The sequence below is a fragment of the Podospora bellae-mahoneyi genome, chromosome 3 (assembly GCF_035222275.1).
Source record: "Podospora bellae-mahoneyi strain CBS 112042 chromosome 3, whole genome shotgun sequence".
Taxonomy (NCBI): domain Eukaryota; kingdom Fungi; phylum Ascomycota; class Sordariomycetes; order Sordariales; family Podosporaceae; genus Podospora; species Podospora bellae-mahoneyi.
In genome coordinates this window covers 2,169,486-2,191,198 of record NC_085882.1, presented here as the reverse complement: position 1 = coordinate 2,191,198, position 21,713 = coordinate 2,169,486, and the positions used below count along the sequence as shown (strand labels likewise).

Below are 21,713 nucleotides of genomic sequence, written 5' to 3'. Positions count from 1 at the left end.
TATTCCCCCATACCCATCCCAGCTCTTGTCAGGGGTCTATCAATCAATACCGACCGTTTGAAAGGATGGGTCAGCTCCTCTCAGATTGGAAGTTCGGGACCGGGTCGATGTCCCGCTGCAAGCCCAACCGGGGGAGCCAGGGTCCAAGACAAGCTTCTAGAACGAAGCCCCAGATTTTTGTTTCGGGATCGACGCCCCACATCTCTCGCTGGCTGACGTCTGTGCGCCACAAACCACACATGCCGTGCCGTGGGGCTCTCTTTCTGACCCAGCCATAGCCTGATTCTTAAGCAGAACATCACTCCACCCAACTTTTTGAGCATCAATCACAGGCCATATCGCTCTGTGTCTCTGTCTCGATACCCAAGCAACTTGCATCTGTTTCCACTTTGACTGTGTCACTCTACAGGTCTAGCTTCGTGTCACAGCCCAACACAACCCCGCACTGTCGATATTCCGCGAGATTCTCTCTCCCTCGACTTCTGGCCGAGCACCTCGACGACTGACTGCCCTCTCTACGCCCCATATCAAAGCCAGAATGTCCTCCAACGATACCCCCTCCCACCCAACAACCCAACAGCACCCACGCGAACCCAGAACAGGCACCATATCAACCACCCAAACAATCACCACAACCTCAACCTCCCCCCCACAAGCCATCCTCCGCCTCCGTGGTGCCCACGCCCCCAGTTCACGAACGGTGCAATGGTCAGAAGATGTCATAGACAATGAAGGTCTGAACCGCAAGAAGTCAAAAGGTATTTATTCCCTCCTCTCCCTTTCCCCTTCCCCTTTCTCCAAGCTAAACCCCACCAGTATGCTGCATCTACCACCGCCCCAAAGGCGTCGACGAATCCTCCTCCGAATCCTCCTCCTCTGACTCTTCCTCCTCTGACTCGGATTCCGATGGTGGAAAGGGTGACCTCGACCGACAAGGTAAATCAGATGGTGGGAGAAGACGTGTTTACAATCACAACGACGACAACAAGTGCAACGGACATCATCATCATCATCACAGCAGGGGAAGGAAAAAGAACGGGGACGAGGGGGGGAGTAAAAGAAGAAAGAGAAAGCCGAGCCCGAATGCGTATGAGAAGATGCCTGATTATGGGATTAAACCGCCTGGAAAGGGGAAGAATAAGGACACTTCTGGAGATGGGGGGCCGATGAAGGCTTAGTCCGGGGTGTGTATATGCCGGTGTTTGGAAGGGGGGTGGGTTGTTCTGTGTAGGAATAGGGGGGCGTTGGGGGAGTATGATACCATCTATTTTTTCGATACCTTGAGGGGAGGTTTACGCATTGGGTTGGTTGCATAGAGCAAGCATGTAGCCAGGCATCTTCACACACATGGAAATCAACCTTGCATGGTTTTTCCTTTTGTTAGCGATGTTCCATTTCTTTCATTTCGAGGCGGACTTTAGATTTGTTTGTTTGTACTCTCTGAGAAGGTATCATTGGTTGTTTACCACCAAAGTATGTGCTCAACGCTTTGCATTTATTCATCTCTCCCATTCCTCCCTTCACACCCCTCCCTCCTATGATGCTATGTATGTGTTATTTTCCCCTTACCCTAGCCACCCTCCTCCTACCAAGAAAAAAAAACCGAAAAAAAAAAAGCAAAAAAAGAGATTTGCTAACCAACAATGATTACAACCTTTCTTTCTTTCTTTCTTCTTCCTCTATCTTACAAAGATTACAACAACAACTTCCCTCTGTGTGTCTGCTTTGCATGTATTTCTCTCTCTCACTCTCTCTTGTGGCTCAACCTATCGCGCAGAACAAAACCTCCCAGATGCTCTCCCACGCACTCCCCCCCAAGCCCCAAAACCCCAAATGATATCAAAAATAAATAAATCTGATGATAGCCACCCTCTCCCTCCCACCCTCCCTACCCATCCCCCCTTCCCTGCAAGCAACACACAAAAAAAAAGATTATCAAGACACTACTTTAAAAACCCAAAAAAAAACCAACGCTTTCAACCAAACCAAATGAAAAGCACCCTCCCCCCAAACAACAACCCAAATTCCCAGTTAACCACTTCCCTAATCAACACGCCCCCCCACCCTACCCTACCCTACCCTACCCTACCCTACTTCGGCACCACAAACTCCGCCGGCGCCCCCAGCATACTAGCAACCTGCTTCCTCTGCACCTTCTTCCTCCCCCCCATCCCCCCGGCGCTCGGAACCCCTTGAATCGCCCTCGGCTCCTTCATCAAGCCCGGATCCAACCTCACCGGCACCCTCGTGACCACACTCCTGTAATCCCCCGAAAACTTCGCGCTCGGCACGGGCACCGACGCCGTCCTCCAGATATGATCGCTCATGTCCCCCAAATAACTCGGCACTTTCGCTCCCTGACGGTTATGTCCCCCGCCCATGTAAGAGGGCGTTAACCCATGAGATGCCCTCAAGGTGGACAGACGGGACAGGCCAGCAGAAAACGTCGGCTTCCCCCTCGCCTTCTTGGCCAGAATGACCTCGTCAAAGAGGCGGATCGCTGGGTCCGATTGCGGTTGTCTCTCGCGCTCGTGGATGAATTCGTTGAATGCTACACTTCGTCAGTTTTGTTTTGACACCCTTAGAAAGGGGGGGAGGGGGGGGGGGGAGAAACATACCCTGCGTGTCCCTCATCATAGTAGCATACTCCTGCTGATCATACGGCAAACTCCTAACAAACCCATCCATATCAAAAGCATACAACTGCCCGTGCCCCTTCTGCTCCCTCGTCGGCCTCCCCAAATGCTTCCGGTACGTATACAGCAAACTAGCCAGACACCTCACAAACGCGGCCCTCACCCTGTCCGGATGGAACGCCTCCGGGCACACCAGGCTCACAAACCCCAAGCACCTGTTGTGACTCAAACAGTCACACCCGTTGCATTTATACAGCCCATCCCCCTCCGACCTCTCGTCGCACACCGTGCACGTAGACCCCGTCTCCGTCGGCTCCCAGTTGAAGCAGTGCCCCTCCACCCAGACGGTATTCTCCGTATTTTTAACCGGCTGCACCATCATGTTGGGCATGATGGTCGAGGCAGCAATCGTCGACTGCGCATACGTCGAGGGCGCATAACCCCCAAACGAAGACTGCGAGTCGATCGAGATGGCCGAGATGGACATGTTCTGCGTGTGGCCGTTCAGAAAAGGCAGGCTCGGGCGGTGGGCCATGGAAGGATGGGGAGGCTGCTTGTCCACCCCAAACGAGGAGCTGCGCCTCGACCTCTCGTCAAAATGCCCAGAGCGCTTCTCCCTCAGCGTAGCCGCAAACCCGGAATCGCTCCTGGAGATGGGAGTGATGGGCATGGGGGGAAAGTTCATCGACACGGGCGAGACAGACGACGGCGGGCTGCCCTTGCTGGACTTGGACGTCGGCGGCCGCTCCATCCTGGAAGGGTCAATCTTGGCCTGGGCAAAAGCGTTGAACAACGGCGTCCGGATACACTCTGGCGGGTCTGGCTCGGCAAAGGTGGATGAGTTTTGCGACACCCACTTGCCCAGTGAGCTCTTCATCGGGAGGGGGTTGAACAGCGTCTCGTTTTCTGCCGAGTATGCGTCGTACGGGAAGGCCTCGATTGCGTATGGGGGGGGTCCCGGTGTGACTCCATATCTCAGTCTGTGAGGAGCGGCGATCTGAAGGAGCGAGAGAAGCTTTCGTCGGTGCTGCCGTGGCAGGCTGGCCGCTTGGTGTGTGGCGTCGATGCTGTCTTTGTCGAGGTCCACAAGGACGTAGTCGTCGTCGGGAAGCTCAATCTTCTCGTAGCGTCTCTCAATACCAACAATATAGGGGCAAGGGGCTTCCAGGGCCGAGATGAGTCGGGCAGGCAAGACCGGAATAAAGATGCTCGCCCATTTCAAGGGGTACAGCAAATTGGCCAGCGCATGGCAGGCTAGGTGCAGCATGCCAGTGTGTGATGAGAGGAAGATGATGCGTCCTTCCGACATGGCATACTCGAAGAGCAGGACGATGTTTTCCAGAGACAGGCATCTGAATAGGGCGTAGATATCAATGCTGCGCGATCCAGGAAGCTCATTGGCAGCCTCCTTGCGGGCATACAGCCGCAGCTCTCGCACGCCCAACTCCACCTGGGTCAGAGAACTGAGGGGGCTAAAAGCTTCGGTGCAGAGGTTCACGACATAGCGCTCCAAAGGCTGCCAGCGTCCAACCTTGGGCGAGCTCGGCGGGATCCGGAGAACGGCACCGTCTGTCATGGGTACCGTGACAGCTCGCAACCATTCTTTCCAAAACTGCATCTTGGCTGGATCTCTACCCAAAATGCCAAACGCCCTAGGAGCCCAGAGGCCCGTCTCGCCGGCGGTCAGACCGTCAATCTTGGACGCCGCGCCATGCCTCAACGGCCTCAGCATCTCCGTCATGAGCGCGATCTTTTCCTCCACCGCGCTAATCTGCTCGTCCAGAGACTCGCGGGCGGCCGAGCCCGAGGGGACGGTACCCAGCTTCGCGAGCAGCTGTGACAGATAGGCCCGCTCTGCGGCTAGACGGCCGCCAAGACTAGCAGCGAGCTCCCTTTCCTCGTTGCTCATGTGTCTTTGTCGCCACCGCTCGCACCTCTTCTCGACCTCGTCCGCCACCTCTGCGTGCAGTGCCACCCAGACAATGATGGTAATGCCGTAAATCTTGGAGTTGTCATCCGACGTCATGGTGAATCCGTGCCAGGTCGAGCGAGGCCGGTCGTCCGAGGAGACAATCTGGATGTCGTTGGGAAAGGCAAACATGGGCACGTAGTCGGGGAACTTTCCTCTCCTGGCCAGGTCGTCGGCCGAGGCGTCTCGCGGGGGGTATCGATCAAGCAGAACTGGCTCAAACCGCCTCTTAAGCGGGTGCATGTCTGGATCGAGGTTCAGCGGTTCCGGGGGTGGGATGACGGAGTTGTAGTTGCTCAGGCGCTTCGCCGTCCGGATAGAGGCTAGAGACCCTACAGTCAGCACACGAACCGCAGATGGCAGGGATTCCAAGGCAGCGAGAGAGTCTGTCGATGCCGATCTGCTACACGTACCCGCTCGAGGAGTCATTGGCTGCTTTCTCACGCTGCTCATATCCCTAAAACTCATCTTGCGGCGAATGCTGCCGCGGATGCTCTTCAGAGGGCTCTTTCTCCCGCTCTCGGCGTCCTCAGCCTTGAGTCTCTCGGTCCTGGGGTTTATCATGGGCGGTCTCGACTGGACCCTTGCGCCTGCGCTGAAGGTCAGGTCGTCGAGGAAGTTCTCGCGTTCGGCGGCAAACTTGAGGAGGGCCTTGTCAAAGTCAAAGTCGGCGGGGAATCCATCGAATCCAATGCCTTGTCCTCCGCCCAAGCTTCCCAGATCAAAGCCGTTAGTGCCGTTGGTGCCGTTGGTCCCATTGGCAAGGCCGGTGTTGAGGCTGGGCGGGGGGTTCGGCCGGATGGTTGCGCTGCTACGGTTACTTTTGGTAATGTCCTTCTCCTCGACGTCATCCTGAGATGGTTCTTCGCTACCGGATAGGGAGAGCTTAGACATGACGGACAAACGGTTAGCCGAGTTCTGGCGCGAGTGACGAGCCGTGGCGCGCGACGGCGTCGCTACCGACCGGTCGGTCTCCGCCTCTCCATCCTCGTCCTCGACGATGGTGTCCTCGACGTCCAACTGGGAGGCTGGTTCATCGTCGTATTTAACGTCTTCTATGCCTGCAATCCAGAAGTAGTCGGCAAGGGGAGCCGAAGTATTGTTGCCGTCCATGGCATATCACAGCCACGCGGTGGCTCTTTTCTTGTTCTTGTTCTTGTTCTTGTTCTCGGTCTTGTTCTTGTGGTGTATCGGTTCGTTATCGGCGCCCTGCGGGTGGAACAAAGGGCAAGCAGTCAGTCGCAGTTGATCGCCAGGCGCGAGGTGGGTATGGATGGGTGCGGTGGATGCGGGTGATCGGTGTCGGTGTCGGTGTCGGTGTCGGTGTCGGTGAGCGCGACTTTGGTTCGTCTACACTTCAAGTTGGCACCTGGTCCCGCGGTGAGATAGATGGTGGGCAGAGACAAGAGCGGCCCCCGCCCCCTGAACACACTGCCTTTTTCCCAAGCCTACCAGAGCTTGGATGTCGTCGATTGGGTGTTGCGCACCTCACGAGATACCTGGTAGGTAGCAGATGCACCACCGTTATCGAAGGCGGTCGGAGGTGGAGGTGGGCAGAAAGAGCCCGGCGGGATTTGGATGGGATGGGACGGTCAAATAGAGTGACAGGACAGAAACAGGGCGCGTCTGGAGCTGTTCTTTGCTTCGGGATGGAGGTTGCCCGTTGTTTTGGAAGGGCAACAGGTAGGAATATTTTTCTTTATTTCTGGGGATTTGCCTGCCCCCAGGGGGATGGAGGTGGATGGACGTCCCAGGACGTGCATCTGCATTTAGGCCTAAAAAGCTGACCCTTGTCGCTGGCTGCAGGAGGTGCCGCACCGAAAACCCCTGCGTGGCCCCCCCAGCTGCCCACCCCCCATTTCTGGCAGGGCCCCTGTCCTTTAGGTACCTAACTGAACTTCCCCCTCTCAATCACGACACACATCGCATCCATGATCAACGACGACACTAGACAAGTCCAGACTCTCTCTCGTCCCAGTCAGAAACCAAAAACCGTTTCCAGATTCCCACATGTACGAGCGGGGGGTAGTGCCCTGTCCAGCCGCGGTCGAAACTGAACTGGACCATCGCGGAAGCTAGTGATGCTATTCGTAGAACCCCCTGACGCTAAAACACGATGGACAAGCCCTGGTCGGGAAAGATGAGCGAGCGAGCGAGAGAGACGTTGGACTTTTTTTTTTTGCTTTTTTCGTTTTTTTTTTTTTCGTTCTGTTCTCTTGTTGCTTGAAGCAAACGCGTCTTCTTTGGCGTAACGTGGAGAGAGATTGACCTGCAGGCAACCTCTGGATCTCACTCTTTTGTCGACTTCAGGCGCATTCCAACACGAGGCACACCTCCACCGGACCTGGGGGTCTGATCTGGGGAACGGAGTGGAAGGGGTCTTTTTTCCAGGGTTCCCAAAGGGGACCGTTGATTGTCGATCGATGCACCACCACAGCCGAGCAGATCCGACAGAACCCTTTGATCATTATTACGGAGTATATCACGTATAGGTATCTACGCCATTTATTATCACACGGCATCATGGGCGTTGTCCAGCTGTGATATTCATTGTTTTATATATATAATATATCCATGGAAACAACAACCAGAGAGTCAAATTCCCTATATCACGCAGTAGTATGTGGTGTGGTGGCCCCCCCTTTTGGCCGCACCACACCTCACTTCCACCCGTGGGGAGAGGCGTCTGCAGTGATGGCAGCCTCCAGGCACCTTCGATAACGCCGTGCGAGGTAGGACAGGCCCAGAGAACTAGATACAGAAGTCTCTCTGCCACATGGCATCTTGATCATGGCCTTTTTCTTCTGACTATGACAAGCAACAGTTACGCATACACAGTGAAAACACGATCAATTATCATGCAGGGGAAGCAGCAGGAATCACCTCTCTATCTGTCCTCTCAGCTTCAGCGGCAGGAAGCGACGGTAAAATCGAGATCGTCTTCTTTTGCGCCTGTTGATAGGCAATCCTCGACGGGCAACTTTTGCTGCCGATATCCTTGCAAGCGCCCCCCTCCTCCCCGCCCCCCATCCTCCATCTTTTGCCCCCCCTTATTCATTAATAAAAAAAAAAAACCCAAGCCCAACAAACTTGACGCCAGACGCCCGTCGGGAGCCGGCGTCGTCGACGGAGACTTTTTTTTTTGCCTTGTCTTTTGTTTCTGGTACAGTACACGACATGAGGTAAAAGGCTGACGGCAGCTCCCCAAATCGCTCGCGCGTTGGAAACACGAGATATACCTTGTAACTCGTCGTTGTTGAGATCGTGTTCCCGATACGCTCGGGTATCTTCTCGAGCAGCATCATCAAGTGTTCAGGGGTCAGCGTGCGAGGTGGGGAGAGGGGTTCACAAACCAACCCAGGGGTTCTCCCATCCACTCACACCCAAAACCCTCGTTCTTGGCCCCATCAAGGTGCATTATTGACCTGCTGCTTTGCTGCCCAGTTGCTTTAACAACCTCGAACTCTCAACTACATACAACCTTGATGATGATGGTGAAGCTGCCGGCAGCTCCGATGCCCAATGTTGAGCCCATCGTCCAAGATCATAATGTCAAGGCCATACACCAATCCCGGCCTCTCCTGAACTTTGACGGTTCCCCATCAACAATGCACACAGATATGCACACACATATGCACATGCAGAACCATCCCAATCAAGCAACTCTCCCATATCTAAACTCATGCAGGATCTGGATACCTGTTCATCTCAACCTTTTTTTCTTCTTTTCGGGCTGAAATCTCGGAAGAGGCACCATCAATACTTAATAACACGAAAAGTTTGCTCCTTCTTTCAAAGCCTCGGTCTGATGATATATTTCCACCCAGCAGCCCCAGTTCACTTCCTAGTGGACGCAGCAGTGTAACAAGAGACGGCACGGCTTGGGGGAACGAAACCCAAACCCGCCGATCCCGAGCGTTTCAGCCATAGCACCTTGTGGTGGTAGACACGGGACGGTCAAAAAAACCAAAAAAAGAAAAAAAAAAAGAAAAAAACCGGGTTGGTATCGTTGGTTCAGGTTGATTACTGACCTGGACCTTGTCCATAGGTGAGAAGTTTATACCAAGTTGGACCTGGGAGGTGGTAATTCAGATCTGGGAGAACATGGATTGATCTGCATGGGTGGATGTCACTTGCTGTAAAAGCAGAAATTGACATGGTCGAGCAAGGAAATTGTTTGAGAGATGCTACATTATACCATCATGAGCAGAATACCCTAGTGCCCAAGGCAGACACTACCATCATTGTTATTTATCACCTGTAATAGATCCCATTGTATTAACGGTCATACCAACCGATCATGGCTTTTGGAGGAACTTACAGACATCGACACTACGCCTGCAACCGTAAAAAGGAGACTGCGCGGGTTTCCAAACTCCAAGCCCGTTCTTCACCACTCAAAGCAGGTTTGTTCGTTGATTTCAGATATGGCGCATACGCCGTCAACTATCCAACTAAACAGACGCTGGCGGCCTTTGCTTGTAGTGTCCCATGATAGGTGCACACGTCGCAGAATAAAAAGGTTGCGGACGGCGACGGACGTAGATAAAGGCATCTCAGGATAACGGAAACCAATCTGACAAGGCCTCTCGAAGACTTTATATCTCAAGCCGTATTAACTTTATGTTCGAGGCATGTTAACTGGTTTGAGGGCGTACTAATTAATTTTGCAGGCCTCTTGATTGTCTTTGCAAGGCTCTCCATCGAATACTCTTTAGCTTTTTGGCTTACAAAGCGGTGTGCCATATATGAAAAAGTCGCAAAAAGGATCAAAAAAAAAAAAAAAAAAAACAGAGACTTGAGAGTACTCGAACCAACTACCTACCGTGAAGGGCTCCAGTGGGTGGACTCCGGACTCCTGCTCCTGGGAGCATACTCAGAATACCGACCACTGGGCTAGGGGACCCGAATGAATTTGGATGAACTAGCTACTTCGCTGTAAGCAAGAGCAGACCTGGGGTCTATATTTCCCACCGCTGAAAGGTTGCTCCCGCCCACCGTAAACCATATTCACCAAACATTGCCAAACCCGCCGCCCCATCAGTCAGTCACTGTTCTCCCTGACCCATCCGCATCCTCATCCATCACACCTTACTACCAGCACCACCCTCCCTCGGCCTCAAAACCCTGGTCCCCAACCTCCCCGTAGCCAAACTCCCCCTCCCACCCCCCTCCCCCCTCCACCCAATCTGCAAAACCCCAAAAACCCTCCTTCCCTCCTCCTCCTCCTTCCCATCCCACTCCCCCTCCTCCTCAACAACAAAGACCACCTCCTCCCCCTCCCCAGCCCTAAGCACAACCTTCTCCCTCCCCCTGCCCCTCCCCCAGAAATTCACATCCCTCCCCCTCAACCCCTTTTCCAGCTCCAAGCCAATCTCCTCCATAAACACCACCTCCCCCCCACCATCCCCCGTCTCCCCCCCACCACCCGAGTTCTCAACCTGCGCCTCCAAAACCCACCTCCTATTCCCCTGCTTCCCCAACCCAAGCGCAGAAGTCTTCGTCCGCACCACCAACAACCCCTTGCAAACAAACTGATACAACTTCCTAAACATCCTCGCCCTCCCGCTCGTCGACGTAGCCTCGTAGTAACTAACCTGCACCACCAGCGTGTGCGCCCCCTCCTCCCGTAGATCAAAACTCACAATCTTTTGGAGTGTCCCACCCGGGCTGAGATCTGTTCCCTCATCATTCCCGGGGGGTAGCAGCGGGATGAGGGTAGGAGAGGAAGGCGTCTTCATCTCTGCTTCGATCTTGACATCCCGGATCGTCTTCACCGACAGGGGGGGACCGCCGTCGATGGGGGGGGGGATGTCATGATTCGCGCAGAGGGTGCAAGAAAAGGTTGTCCCAACATATGCCGAGCCGAAGCTTGGGGGAAGGGCGAGGATGGGGGAAAGTAAGAAAGGGGTCGGGTTGGTGCTGGAGGGGGAGTAAGATAGCGAGGCGGGAAGAGGAGGAGGGGGCGTAATGGCGGAGGAGGACAGAGGTGGTGAGAGGGGGTATTGCGATACGAGAGATGGTCGGGTCAGACTTCCCCATTTGTTAGTCGACACCCAAGATATAAAAGTTGGATAGGGAAAAAGACGTGCCGGAGAACCTTGAGGGACACCGAGTGAGGCTCCTTGACCGCCGCGTCGGAAATGTGACGCTGGTGACTCATTTCGGGGACGGGATTCGATGGAAAAACGTTATATCGTGAAATAGGAGAATATACCAGCCGCTTCAACAGAGGATGGCAAGGGCAACCGTCAGATGTGAGTTTGTAGGTTGAAGCTGCTGGATGAAGGTGACACTGCGGCCCGGCGGCTGTGTGGGGAAAGAATGGAGCTTAAAGCTCCCCACACACTCAGGCACGGAGCTTGGACTTGACCAACGGCACGGCCCGGAGATATCATGACAGCATGAGGAAAGAGACTGACTACATGTGAAACTAAGGCTTCAAAATGTTGCAAAAGGCTTCTCAACTATCTTCAAACCCTTCTTCAATAGCTTGGAAGGTATGCAGACTATATTCAATGGCAAGCCCTTCAAAGATAACGGAAAGGCCTTCGACCATCGTTCAAGGCATATTCACGGTACATGAAGGTGCTTGGCCGTGCTTGAAGGCGTGTCAAGTCTGGCCAAGGGGCATCCTGACTATATTTTAGAGCCATACTAACTAATCTACCGAGGCATATTGATTATCGCTGAGGCCCCCTCCCCCCCAATTCCCAAAGTGGGTAGTCTCCTTTTCTTTGTTCATTGCCTTCTCTAGAGCCCCGGAGGTGGAGGTTGCTAGACAAAAGTTAGTCAAGTGGCTTCTGAAGCAAGCAGAGAGAATCATACCGCGCTGTACATCCCACCAGAGGTGCCTGGGGGTCCTCCTGGTGGGGGAGGGGGAGGAGCCGAGGAAGGAGGCGGTGGAGGAGGCGCCGCATCGCTTGGTGGAGGAGGAGGGGGAGATGCAGATGCACCTGGGGCAGCGGGAGCTTGCTGTGGTTGGCTTGCCATCCATTGCTGGTACATTCGCATGTACGCTTCATACCCTCCATACGCCGCGTACGGATCTGCACCAGCTGCCGCGCTGCCGTAGTACTGCATGTATTGCGCGTACTGAGCGGCGTAGTCAGCCGGGTTCGTTGCTGTGGGAGTGCTGGCCGCTGGTGCAGGAGATGCCGAAGAAGAGGCTGCCGGGGGGGCAGGGGAGTTGCTGTAACTATGACTTTGGCTGTGGCTGCTGTTATGGTGACTGTGACTGTCGCGGTTGTATGCTTGACCATGGAATGAATCGCCACCACCTCGACCGCCGCCGTAGCCACCACCACCACCACCTCCGCCGTTGTAATGTCGCTGGGGAGGAGGCCGACTCTTGAATGCTTCGTACTCCTGCTTTACGTTGTCCAGCAGATCCTCGCAGAGCTCCTTTGCTTTCTTGACCATGAGCGGATCGGGGCCGGCAACATGGAGGTACATGTCCTCTTCGCTTTCACGGCCCGTGGAGGATTCGATGTATCCGGACCCGCGGCCCTTGATCTGAACACGGCACCCAGTTTCCGACTGGATATGCTTGACGTATGCGCCACCGTGTCCAACAACCTGAGCGCGCAGGTTGAAACCTGGGACCGACTCGAGCGTGATTGCTATCTTCTCCTCGGGCCATTTGCGCTGTACATGGTCAGCAGATTCTTTCACAACAAATTCGATAGTACTTACTCGGCCAAACTCGTCACGCTCGACCGGCGGCTGCTCGGGGTTGTGGCGGCGCTGAAAGCGGCGCTCATCGACAAGTTGGGGGAGTTCCTGCTTCATCAACTCCTCGATCTTGGCCACTGCCTTGTCCAAGCCTTCCTTGGTCGTGGACGTTACGTGGAGGTAGAGAGGAGGGTTCGCCGGCGTGGCCATCGACTTGTCGGGAAAGTAGCTTCCGCGAGTGGTGACATCTTGAAACACATGTGGTCAACCGTAGTCCAAACAGAATAGCAGAGGTATCAAGTGTGGGCGTACCGGCACCAGTCTCATCTTTAATCTAGATCAAGCAGCCGAGGTTAGCAGATGCAAAAGTGGGTGTGCCTGTGCGAGCTATCGAGCTTCCAGTAAGCAAGACTGTCCCGCACAAAAAGCTTGGATATTGACCTGATGGTGTATCAGTAGGCAACACAAGGAGTTATTTACCATTTTCTGGGTCGAGCCTTTGGTCAGAAGGTAGCGGTTGCGCAGATCGTTCACTTCGATGTCCTTGATAAAGTCGCCATCGGCAACATACACCTCCCCGTTGAGGGCAGGTCCGGCGCTTCCTTCTTTGCCGGACGACGCGGACCGGACGGGTGGGACATCGACATGTTGGATGCCCTTGCGGGCCTGTAGCTGAGCGTTGATCTTGGCAGCGGCGGCGGCTGTTGGATACGTTAGCATTGGAAAGAGGATGGAGAGGCTTAGGCGTGTCAAGGAGAAAAGAAAAGAGTAAAAAAACTTCAGGACTTACCGGCAGCAGCAGCGGGATCAACTGGGGACTTGGGACCGGTGGGCGCGTCGCGAGGCCGAGAAAGAGGGCTGCGCTCACGTTCGCGATCCGAGTCGGGCTTGCGCCCCGGCGGCGAACGGGATCGACGGTCGAATCTCGAGGGACGGCGTGGCTCCGGCTCAGTCTGGTCAAAGCGAGACCGCTTCGTGCTACGTCCGTCCATTGCGCGCGCGTTTCGTTTCTCTCGGCGAGGCACAGGTGTCAAGTCGCAGGTGAAGAAGGACGGAACGGAGGGACCGTATCTGTTGCGGATAGACAGGCGAAGTTGAGGACTGGCTGGACGAGACAGAAAAGTAGCGCAACGGAGTTGGGATCAATAAGAGGTTGTCGAAGTGTCATATAATGGAGGCCCTTGGACAGCTCCAAAGTTTCGGTTGCGCAGAAAAATGCACGAGGCTCGCCAGTGGAAGGATGAAAACGGGGCGTTATGTTGGACAGTAAATGGAGACTGATGCAGAGCATGGGCCCTAAAACATGATAGTCGATAGGCTTTCTTTCAAAGACAGCCCGATACGAAGTAGACATACGAAAAGACAGTCAATAGGCCTTCAAGCATACGTCAGCTATCATCAAAGGCCTATTGGCTGTTTTCAAAGGTATATCAACAATAACTTCTCTTCAAAGGCCTTGAGATGATATTTTGTCCACGACGTGGAGGCACACACTGTTCCAAATACTGTGTGGCCGATGAGGACCAGGGACCCTGGAAAACGTCCGGGTACCTGTCTGCAGACAGAGATGCCCGGAAATGGACGGCCGGAGGAGGGTTTAACCGACCTTCCGGAACCATCACCACTGAAAACCCCACCATCTCCCACCGAGTCCGGAGCCAAGCGCTGGCTAGCGGCCATTGACCAATGCCAGTTGAGCCAGTTGAGCTCAGTTGAGCTGTGACAGCCAGCCGTTGTGGAGGGATTTCGCGGTGTGCACGCCGGACCTGAGCGCCGATTCGGTCAGTCACTTTTTCCTCTTCAACCCTTTCCTTCCCCGGCTTCCCGACATTGTGGTGACTCAGCTTGTTGATCCGCGAAACAAATACCCCATGTTGACGTCGACAGCTCCTTCAGATTGACGATAAACAAACCTGATCGACTCCTTCCCCAGCAAAACAAACCTGCCCGGGTCGCCAACCCACAGCTAGAGATGGCCTCCCGCTGCCTCTTCGCTCCCTCCAAGAGGATAGCGACGCAGGCCCGTGCCGGCCTCCTGGCGCAAACCGCCGTCAGGCACAGCTCCGGCAAGAGCTCCTCCACCTCGGCCATTGCCTACAAAGCCAACCGTCGCCGGCAGGCACCCCTCCCCATCAGCGACCAGCCTCCCTCGTGGTCAGCCCAAGCAGCCGTGTCCAACATCCTCTACGAGACCCCCACCCCCTCCGTCGCCCCTCCGAAGCGCCATGTCCTCAACTGCCTCGTCCAAAACGAGCCCGGCGTCCTCTCCCGCGTTTCCGGCATTCTCGCTGCCCGCGGCTTCAACATCGACTCCCTCGTCGTCTGCAACACCGAAGTAGAGGACCTCTCCCGCATGACCATCGTGCTTACCGGGCAAGACGGCGTCGTCGAGCAGGCCCGTCGCCAACTCGAGGATCTCGTCCCCGTATGGGCCGTTCTGGACTACACAAACTCTGCTCTCGTCCAACGCGAGCTTCTCCTCGCCAAGATCAACATTCTTGGTCCCGAGTACTTTGAGGAGCTCCTCGCCCACCACAGGGAGATCACGGCTCCTGCTGAGGATGCCGAGGCGGCCCCTGCTGCTTCTGAGCCTAGCTTGGAGGAGGTGTCGCAGGACTTCCACCCTAGCAGGCTGGTTGTCAGCGAGGCTCTGCGTCACAAGCATGAGCACCTCAAGAATATCACTTATTTTGCTCATCAGTTTGGCGGAAAGGTTCTCGATATTAGCACTAACAGCTGCATTGTTGAGATGTAAGTGACCCCCCTTCCCCCCCACTTTTCATTATCAGGCCAAGCTTTTTCACTGCTTGGTTGGACCTTGAGTCACCCACCCCCCTAAACCAGTCGAACAGTCACTAATATGCACTTCCTTAAAAACAGTTCCGCTAAGCCCGAGAGAATCGACTCCTTCCTCAAGCTCATCGCTCCCTTTGGCATTCTCGAGTCCGCCCGCACCGGGCTGATGGCCCTGCCTAGATCACCCCTCTACGGTCCTGATGAGCAGGATCAGCACGTCAAGGACGCTGACGAGGTTGTCGATGCCAGTACCCTCCCCCCTGGTTAAAACAAACTTGGTAGTAATAATGAAATGGAATGATTTGCTTTGATTCTGAGAGTTATGGGAGAGCTACAAAAAGTGTTTACGCGGGTGTTTTACTTGTGAGGCGTGTGGGTGGAACGGCGTAGAACCGAATCTAAAGAGGAAATTGATACCGAATCTGAATTGCCCAGATTATTTTGACATCTTTCTCAAATCGCTACCCGTGATATAACTTTTTTTGTTTCCGTACGCCTTTCTCCAGAAAAAAAAGCCATACGCTCCCTAGCCCCCTGATGTAAAACCAACCAAGACGCTTTTTTTGTAGACCCCCTTCTACCTCATCTCATCTACCCCAAAGATTCAGAGAATCTTGCCCTTGTTGACCACAAACGCCTCGAGGGCAGCTGTGTCAAGAGTTGTAAGCTTCATCTCACCAAAAACGGGTGACAATGTTCAAGGGTGACTTACCAACCGCAGCCCAAAGCCTATTCTCGGCCTCTGGAAACACCAAACTCCTGCTTTCGTCATAAAAAACAGCATCGTCCACCTCCTCGGGATGCCTAGGCAAGCAGTGCATAAACTTCCAGTTCGGCTTCGCCCCCCCGCGCTTGGCGAGCTCATGTGTGATTTGATACCCCCTGAACGCCTCCAACCTCTTCTTCGCCTCCTCCTCCTGCCCCATGCTCACCCACGTGTCCGTGACCAAGATATCCGCGTCCTTGATCGCCTCTTCGGGGATGGTCGTTTCGGTCAAGGTGCCTGGGTTGGGGACGCCTTGGGCGGCGGAGAGGATGATGGATTTGATGTTGGGGGGGATGCCGTAGCCGGTCGGGGAGGCGACGGAGATGTGGACGCCCATTTTGACCGAGGCGATGGCGAGGTCGAAGAGGACGTTGTTGCTGTCGCCTACCCAGGCGATTTTGAGACCTTCGAGGCCGAGGGAGGAGGAGGAGGGGGTGGAGGAGAGGGACTCGTGGATGGTTTGGAAGTCGGCGATGGTTTGAAGGGGGTGGAAGTCGGAGGAGAGGGCGTTGATTACGGGGACCGAGGAGGAGGCTGCCAGGCCGGTCACGTCTGAGTGAGGGCCTACGCGGGCGACCATGCAGGAGGTCATGGAGGAGATTACGACTGAGGTGTCGTGGAGGGATTCGTTGACCTGGGGGTTGTTAGATTGGGTACAACAGATGTAAGAAGAAACAGGAGGGGCTTACGCCGAGCTGGATGTCATCTTTGCCTAGGAACATTGGGTGGCCGCCCATGAGCTGGACGGCGGCTTCTGTTGATACACGGGTTCTGGTGCTGCGCTTGGAGAACATCATGGCGACGGTCTTGCCTGTCATGGCGCCGTGGAGGGGCTTTGGTGGTGTCTGGCCGGCGGCGAAGGCATCTTTGACGGCCTTTTTGTGAGAGGAGGCGTTGAGGACTAGTCTGGTGAACTCGGCTGGGGTGAGGTCGCCGATGGACATGAGATGCCTGGGCTGCGACCCGGAGGCAGCAGAGGAGAGGGAGCGAGTCTGGAGGTGAGCCATTGTTGTTTTCAGTGTGCGGAAGCCAGCACGATGCATCATGACGAGTGAGAAGGGTGGGTGGTGTATTATCGAGAGATCTTTTAAAGGAAGGGAATGCCTGGGAGTAAAACAATTCCTCTCTCTTTGGCTTGGGATCAGATCTCGATGACTGATAGTGGGGAGTGGGTGGGTATCAAACGGTTGAATTCTGGAATGAGAGGTATATTGCGATTGCCTCCTCTTCTTATGGGGAAATTGGTTGACGAGGGCAACAGGTCGTGAGTCAGTATGCAGGTTGGACCAAAAAAAGGGAAGATACCCAGACGGGGGGACCTTGATGACTTGTATAGAAAATAAGGGTCCGGTAACCGGTCCCGTTGGAAAATTGTATGAGGTCAGTTGGTCTGTCCGACTCTATCACCAAGGCAGCATTTGTAGAATTCTGTGTGGTCATAGGAAGATCTCGACTTCAACTCTGTCTTCTGATTGAGGGCACCAATTGGCTTCGAGCTGATGCTTCCTCTTGCTTCTCGCCCAACATTTGGCTCAACATGGTGTGCTCCTTGAATCGGAGGCATCGGCGTTCTGAGTTTTGCTGGGATAGGGCTCGCTGCAGGATGACGAATTGCAGCTGTTTGACTGGCCGTCTTCTCCCCCGCGTTCGGGACCTGTTCCTGGTCTCGCTTGCTCAAGGCTGGACGCCCGTGCCACACACCTTCTTTTGTTAACTGACCAATGACCTCCCATTGCTCAACTGAGCGCCACACCTCTGGCCGTGTGGGCTGTTCCCGCCCTGCCGTTTCCAAGGCACGGAGAACGGAGGCAGCAACAAGGCGGACAACCGAGCGATGTCATCCAGCCCCAACCTTATCTGCACATAGCTCCTCTCTTCACTTCATCTCGACATCACCATAGGTCTCTCATTCTTCAACGACCCATTCCGCCGTCTGTTTTGCGGTTCTCTCTCTCTCTCTTCCATCACTATCGATAGCTGCGGGGACCTCGTGACAACACCTCGCTGGCCATGTCATAGGCCAAGGCGACGATAAGCACCATCCCTGTTGTCCCTCGGCGGACGGCAAGCAATAGCTTCTTCCCACCGCCCAACCATTCAACCCAACAGCGCCTAAAATCCATCGACATCTCGAGTGTCATCATGTCAGACTCGGAAACGACGCCGTTTCTGGCTGCGTTGAGCAGTCCGAAAGCCGCCGATCCCGATGCGCGAGTGATGGACGAACAATCAGAATCAACACCTTTATTATCGTCAAGCGCAACTCGGCGCTACGATGGCGAGAATGATGACGTACGAGACGAGACAGCATCTGTTGCTGCTGGCGAGACGGACGCCGTCTCGGTCAAATCGACAAAAGACAGATCAATACCGAAGCCTTCACTGATCGCTGTGATTGTACTGTCACTCTTTGCGCTTGGGATTATGATTGGGGCTTTCTTTGTGCCCGCCGCGGTGGAGGAGTACGCCAAACAAGCGATTGTTCTTGAACCGACGAATCTGTCGCTGGTGTCCATCACGACCAACGGTGTACGGGCCAGAATCCAGGCGAATTTCCGCCTGGATGCGCAGCGTGTGGAAAACGAACATGTTAGACGGGTGGGCAAGACTGCTACATGGCTGGTTGGAAGTATCGGGACGGAGGATACCAGGATCAATGTCTACCTGCCAGACTACGACAACATCTTGCTGGGAAGTGCGGCAGTCCCTTCGATGGATGTTAGTATCGCCAACGGCCAGAACAACGCGGTGGACTTTGTTGCCGATCTCATACCGGGCGACGCTGAGGGTATCCGAACGATTGCCAATGAGTGGTTGGAAGGAAGGCTGGATACGGTTCGGGTGCTGGGAAAGGCTGATATTCAGCTGAGGGCGGGAATGATTCCTCTCGGAACGCACTCTATTGCTGAGTCGTTGACACTTGAAGGTCAATCCCTCTACCGCACTTTCGCTTCGTTGTACTTTGGAGAGAAGTCTCTCTTTTGAAAATGATTACTGGATTGCCTGCCCCAACCATGAACATGTTGCTGATTAGTAGTGTAGGCCACGACATGCCCCAGCTGCCCGCTTATAACATCACCAAGCTTAACTTTAAAGAGATTCCCGTGCTTGAGCGAAGCACGTCACACGCTGAGCGGTGGGCCATGGGTGTGGAGGTCACCATCAAAGCCTTTAACGAGTACCCAATCTCGGTCGATATCCCCGAGCTTGGATTCGAGATTCTTGTCCCCGGATGTGGAACAAATGACGCTCCCATTGTCATTGCGTCCGCCATTACTCACCGCACCTCTGTCAAGTCCCGCTCCGAAGTTGCTGTCGATGCCGATGGTGTTGTCGACAAACTGCCTGAACCTTTGACTCGCGCTTGTCCCAACTCCAACTCTTCACCGCTCGATTTGCTCTTCGCAAAGTTCCTTGGCAATGAAACAACGACCGTGCTTGTTCGAGGCCGACAGAAGCCCGGCGGCGACACACCAGCCTGGCTTGCTGATGTCTTGTCCAGCATCACTGTGCCTGTGCCATTCCCAGGACGATCGTTTGAAAACATGATTCGCGACTTCTCCTTAACGGATGTTCACTTCAAGATGCCAGATCCAGCAGCCGAGCCTGACGACCCCGAATCCAACCCAAGAGTGTCGGGCACGATTCGGGTCATCGCAGGGCTTCCGGCGGAGATGAACTTTTCTCTCAATGTCACCAATGTTCGGGCCAACGCCGACGTTTTCTACAAGAAGGACAAGCTTGGAGAGCTGAACCTCAAAGAGTGGCAACAAGCAAACTCGACCCAGTTCCCCGCTACTGATGGCGGGGAGGCTACCCTCAAGATTCAGTCTCGGATTGTCGATGCACCACTCAACGTGACAGACGCCGATGTCATGACTGATGTGATCGCAGCTTTGCTTTTCGGAGGAAAGGGTGTTGAGCTCGACATCAACGCGCTCGTCGATGTCCAGGTGCAGACAGTCCTCGGTGGCATCGTTGTCAAGGGGGTGCCCGCCGAGGGTAAAATCCCAGTTAAACGTCCGTATCTACTCTGATCATCACCACACTGTTAGTCGCCATTGGTCATCCATGATTCCATTCCGCGCTGGCAGCTCAACCGACCATCTTCGTGGGGCACCGTCACTGACATTACCTTGGTCAATAGCTCTTGGAAAGAACCTCCCCGGTCTTGCGGAACCCAAAGTTGGTAACATTGAAATTCTCGACACAACGCCTGATTCGATTTCACTCCGTGCTTTGGTCAACATTACCAATCCTACGCCTTATACAGCACATATTCCTTTTATCAGCATTCGTTTTGAAAAGAACGGCACCACGCTGGGAGAAGCCCAGGCAGAGAATCTTGACCTTGGTCTCGGAAACAACACCAACATCCCCGTCTTTGCCAGGTGGAATCCCATCCTCGGCGGCAAGAAGGACGGTCCCAAAGTCGGCCGGGAGCTCATCTCTCAGTATCTGTCGGGGTACAACACCACCATCACGATCCGCACCCACGCTGGCACGATCCCCTCTCTCCCCTCCTTGGGGGCGTCGCTCTCGAGATTAAACTTTACGCTCGACGCACCGAAGCTTTCTCTGCCCGGCAAGTCGGAAGACGACAAGACGCACTTTATTCGGGATGCAACGTTTCACCTCTGGTCGTCGACGGCGCAGTTTACGCTTGTGAGCCCGCTGAAAAAGAATATGCTTTATATAGAGCATGTCAACGCCACGGCGCTGTATAACCATACGGAAGTGATCGGGACGATTGTGTATGACTTGCCGTTTGCGGCGCCGCCGGGGGAGAGCAAGACGCCGAGGTTGCCGGTGGCGTGGGATTTGGACAGTGTGGGGTATGATAAGGTCGAGGAGGCGCTGGGGGGGAGGATGAAGCTGGATGCGAGGGCGGTGGTGGGGGTTAGGTTGGGGAGGTGGAGGGAGAAGGTTTGGTATTGGGGGAGGGGGATTGGGGCTGCGGTTAGGTTGTAATTTTCGGAGGAGGATGGTTTGATTTGCATATTTGGGAAGGGACTGGGATGGCGTTTGGCTTTTGTGGAGTTATGTAACTGGGGGGGCTATGAAGGGTTTGCTTGATTTGGGGACACGATGAGACGACAGGGAGAGTAAGTACAGGATGGATATCAGACCTACAATGAGTATCAGGGGGTGTATATGGATTGGGTTCGGAGTACACAGTTGTCTTTCTCTTTGCTTTTTTAGGGATACAATGGCATGAATACAGAGCAGTCCTTTCCTTTGATCACACCCCAGTTGCCTCATGAATGTCTAGTTTTGGTGTAATGTATCGATTCTCTTTTAATATGTACAATGAATGCCTTGAATCTACATTGCCATGTCACCCCCCTTCCCCTTTTTCCATCATTCACCTCCCCTCTTTAAAAACCAAAACTGTCCAACAAGGAGTTCGCATCCGGCTCCTCAAACACCGTCGGAGGCGGCTTCGGCTTTGCCGTTGTCCCACCACCACCACCAGTCTTCATCTCCCCCGGCACCTGCATCTGCCCCCCCGGCGTCGCAAGCGGCGACAGTGGCCCCCCACGGATAGGAATATCAGCCACAACCAAGCTCCCCCTCCTCTTCAGCAGCCTCAACGGGTTAATCTCCCCTCCCAACCCCGTTATCGCCTGCGCGGCAGGGTGGAAAAACTCCCAGTTTCTCACCAAATCAAGGCCGAGCAAGTCACAGCCCATGCGGTCATATAACCCGGCAGAATGCAGCACAAACTCCCACTCCACCTTTGGCGTGACCTTTGTCGCTCCACGAAGTGTTTGAAGCGTCTTTTGGCGGAGCTGGCGGTACAAGATTACGAGGGCGGGGTCGTCAGTGAGGTAGGATTTGGATTTGAGGTTGCCGTCGTCTGGGGGTGGGG

General features: G+C 54.5%; 7 protein-coding genes across 7 annotated transcripts; 3 read left to right on the top strand and 4 right to left on the bottom strand.

Annotated features, from left to right (window-relative positions):
* Positions 1–538: 538 nt before the first annotated feature.
* On the top strand, positions 539–1,406 carry YPI1 (Type 1 phosphatases regulator ypi1; the record flags this gene model as incomplete). Its single annotated transcript, XM_062877790.1, has 2 exons — positions 539–758; positions 817–1,406. 2 exons carry the CDS (start codon positions 539–541, stop codon positions 1,176–1,178), a joined length of 582 nt encoding a protein of 193 aa, XP_062733597.1. The 3' UTR covers positions 1,179–1,406.
* Positions 1,407–2,090: 684 nt separating this feature from the next.
* On the bottom strand, positions 2,091–5,718 carry QC761_306480 (uncharacterized protein; the record flags this gene model as incomplete). Its single annotated transcript, XM_062877789.1, has 3 exons — positions 2,091–2,551; positions 2,619–4,937; positions 5,019–5,718. 3 exons carry the CDS (start codon positions 5,716–5,718, stop codon positions 2,091–2,093), a joined length of 3,480 nt encoding a protein of 1,159 aa, XP_062733596.1.
* Positions 5,719–9,689: 3,971 nt separating this feature from the next.
* QC761_306470 (uncharacterized protein) lies at positions 9,690–10,768 on the bottom strand (the record flags this gene model as incomplete). Its single annotated transcript, XM_062877788.1, has 2 exons — positions 9,690–10,638; positions 10,698–10,768. 2 exons carry the CDS (start codon positions 10,766–10,768, stop codon positions 9,690–9,692), a joined length of 1,020 nt encoding a protein of 339 aa, XP_062733595.1.
* A 231-nt stretch (positions 10,769–10,999) lies between these two features.
* Positions 11,000–14,045, bottom strand: QC761_306460 (uncharacterized protein). The gene is made up of 6 exons (XM_062877787.1): positions 13,070–14,045; positions 12,760–12,980; positions 12,592–12,613; positions 12,301–12,527; positions 11,434–12,252; positions 11,000–11,382 (listed from the first exon to the last, which is right to left on the bottom strand). Exons 1-6 carry the CDS (start codon positions 13,269–13,271, stop codon positions 11,359–11,361), a joined length of 1,515 nt encoding a protein of 504 aa, XP_062733594.1. The 5' UTR covers positions 13,272–14,045; the 3' UTR covers positions 11,000–11,358.
* ILV6 (acetolactate synthase, regulatory subunit) lies at positions 13,821–15,519 on the top strand. Its single transcript, XM_062877786.1, has 2 exons — positions 13,821–15,030; positions 15,160–15,519. The coding sequence occupies exons 1-2, from the start codon at positions 14,252–14,254 to the stop codon at positions 15,341–15,343; spliced, it is 963 nt and encodes a 320-aa protein (XP_062733593.1). The 5' UTR covers positions 13,821–14,251; the 3' UTR covers positions 15,344–15,519.
* ARG3 (ornithine carbamoyltransferase) lies at positions 15,492–17,451 on the bottom strand. The gene is made up of 3 exons (XM_062877785.1): positions 16,531–17,451; positions 15,788–16,475; positions 15,492–15,723 (listed from the first exon to the last, which is right to left on the bottom strand). Exons 1-3 carry the CDS (start codon positions 16,885–16,887, stop codon positions 15,680–15,682), a joined length of 1,089 nt encoding a protein of 362 aa, XP_062733592.1. The 5' UTR covers positions 16,888–17,451; the 3' UTR covers positions 15,492–15,679.
* On the top strand, positions 17,283–21,093 carry QC761_306430 (uncharacterized protein). The gene is made up of 3 exons (XM_062877784.1): positions 17,283–18,767; positions 18,884–19,861; positions 19,989–21,093. The coding sequence occupies exons 1-3, from the start codon at positions 17,984–17,986 to the stop codon at positions 20,810–20,812; spliced, it is 2,586 nt and encodes an 861-aa protein (XP_062733591.1). The 5' UTR covers positions 17,283–17,983; the 3' UTR covers positions 20,813–21,093.
* The last annotated feature ends 620 nt before the right edge of the window (positions 21,094–21,713 follow it).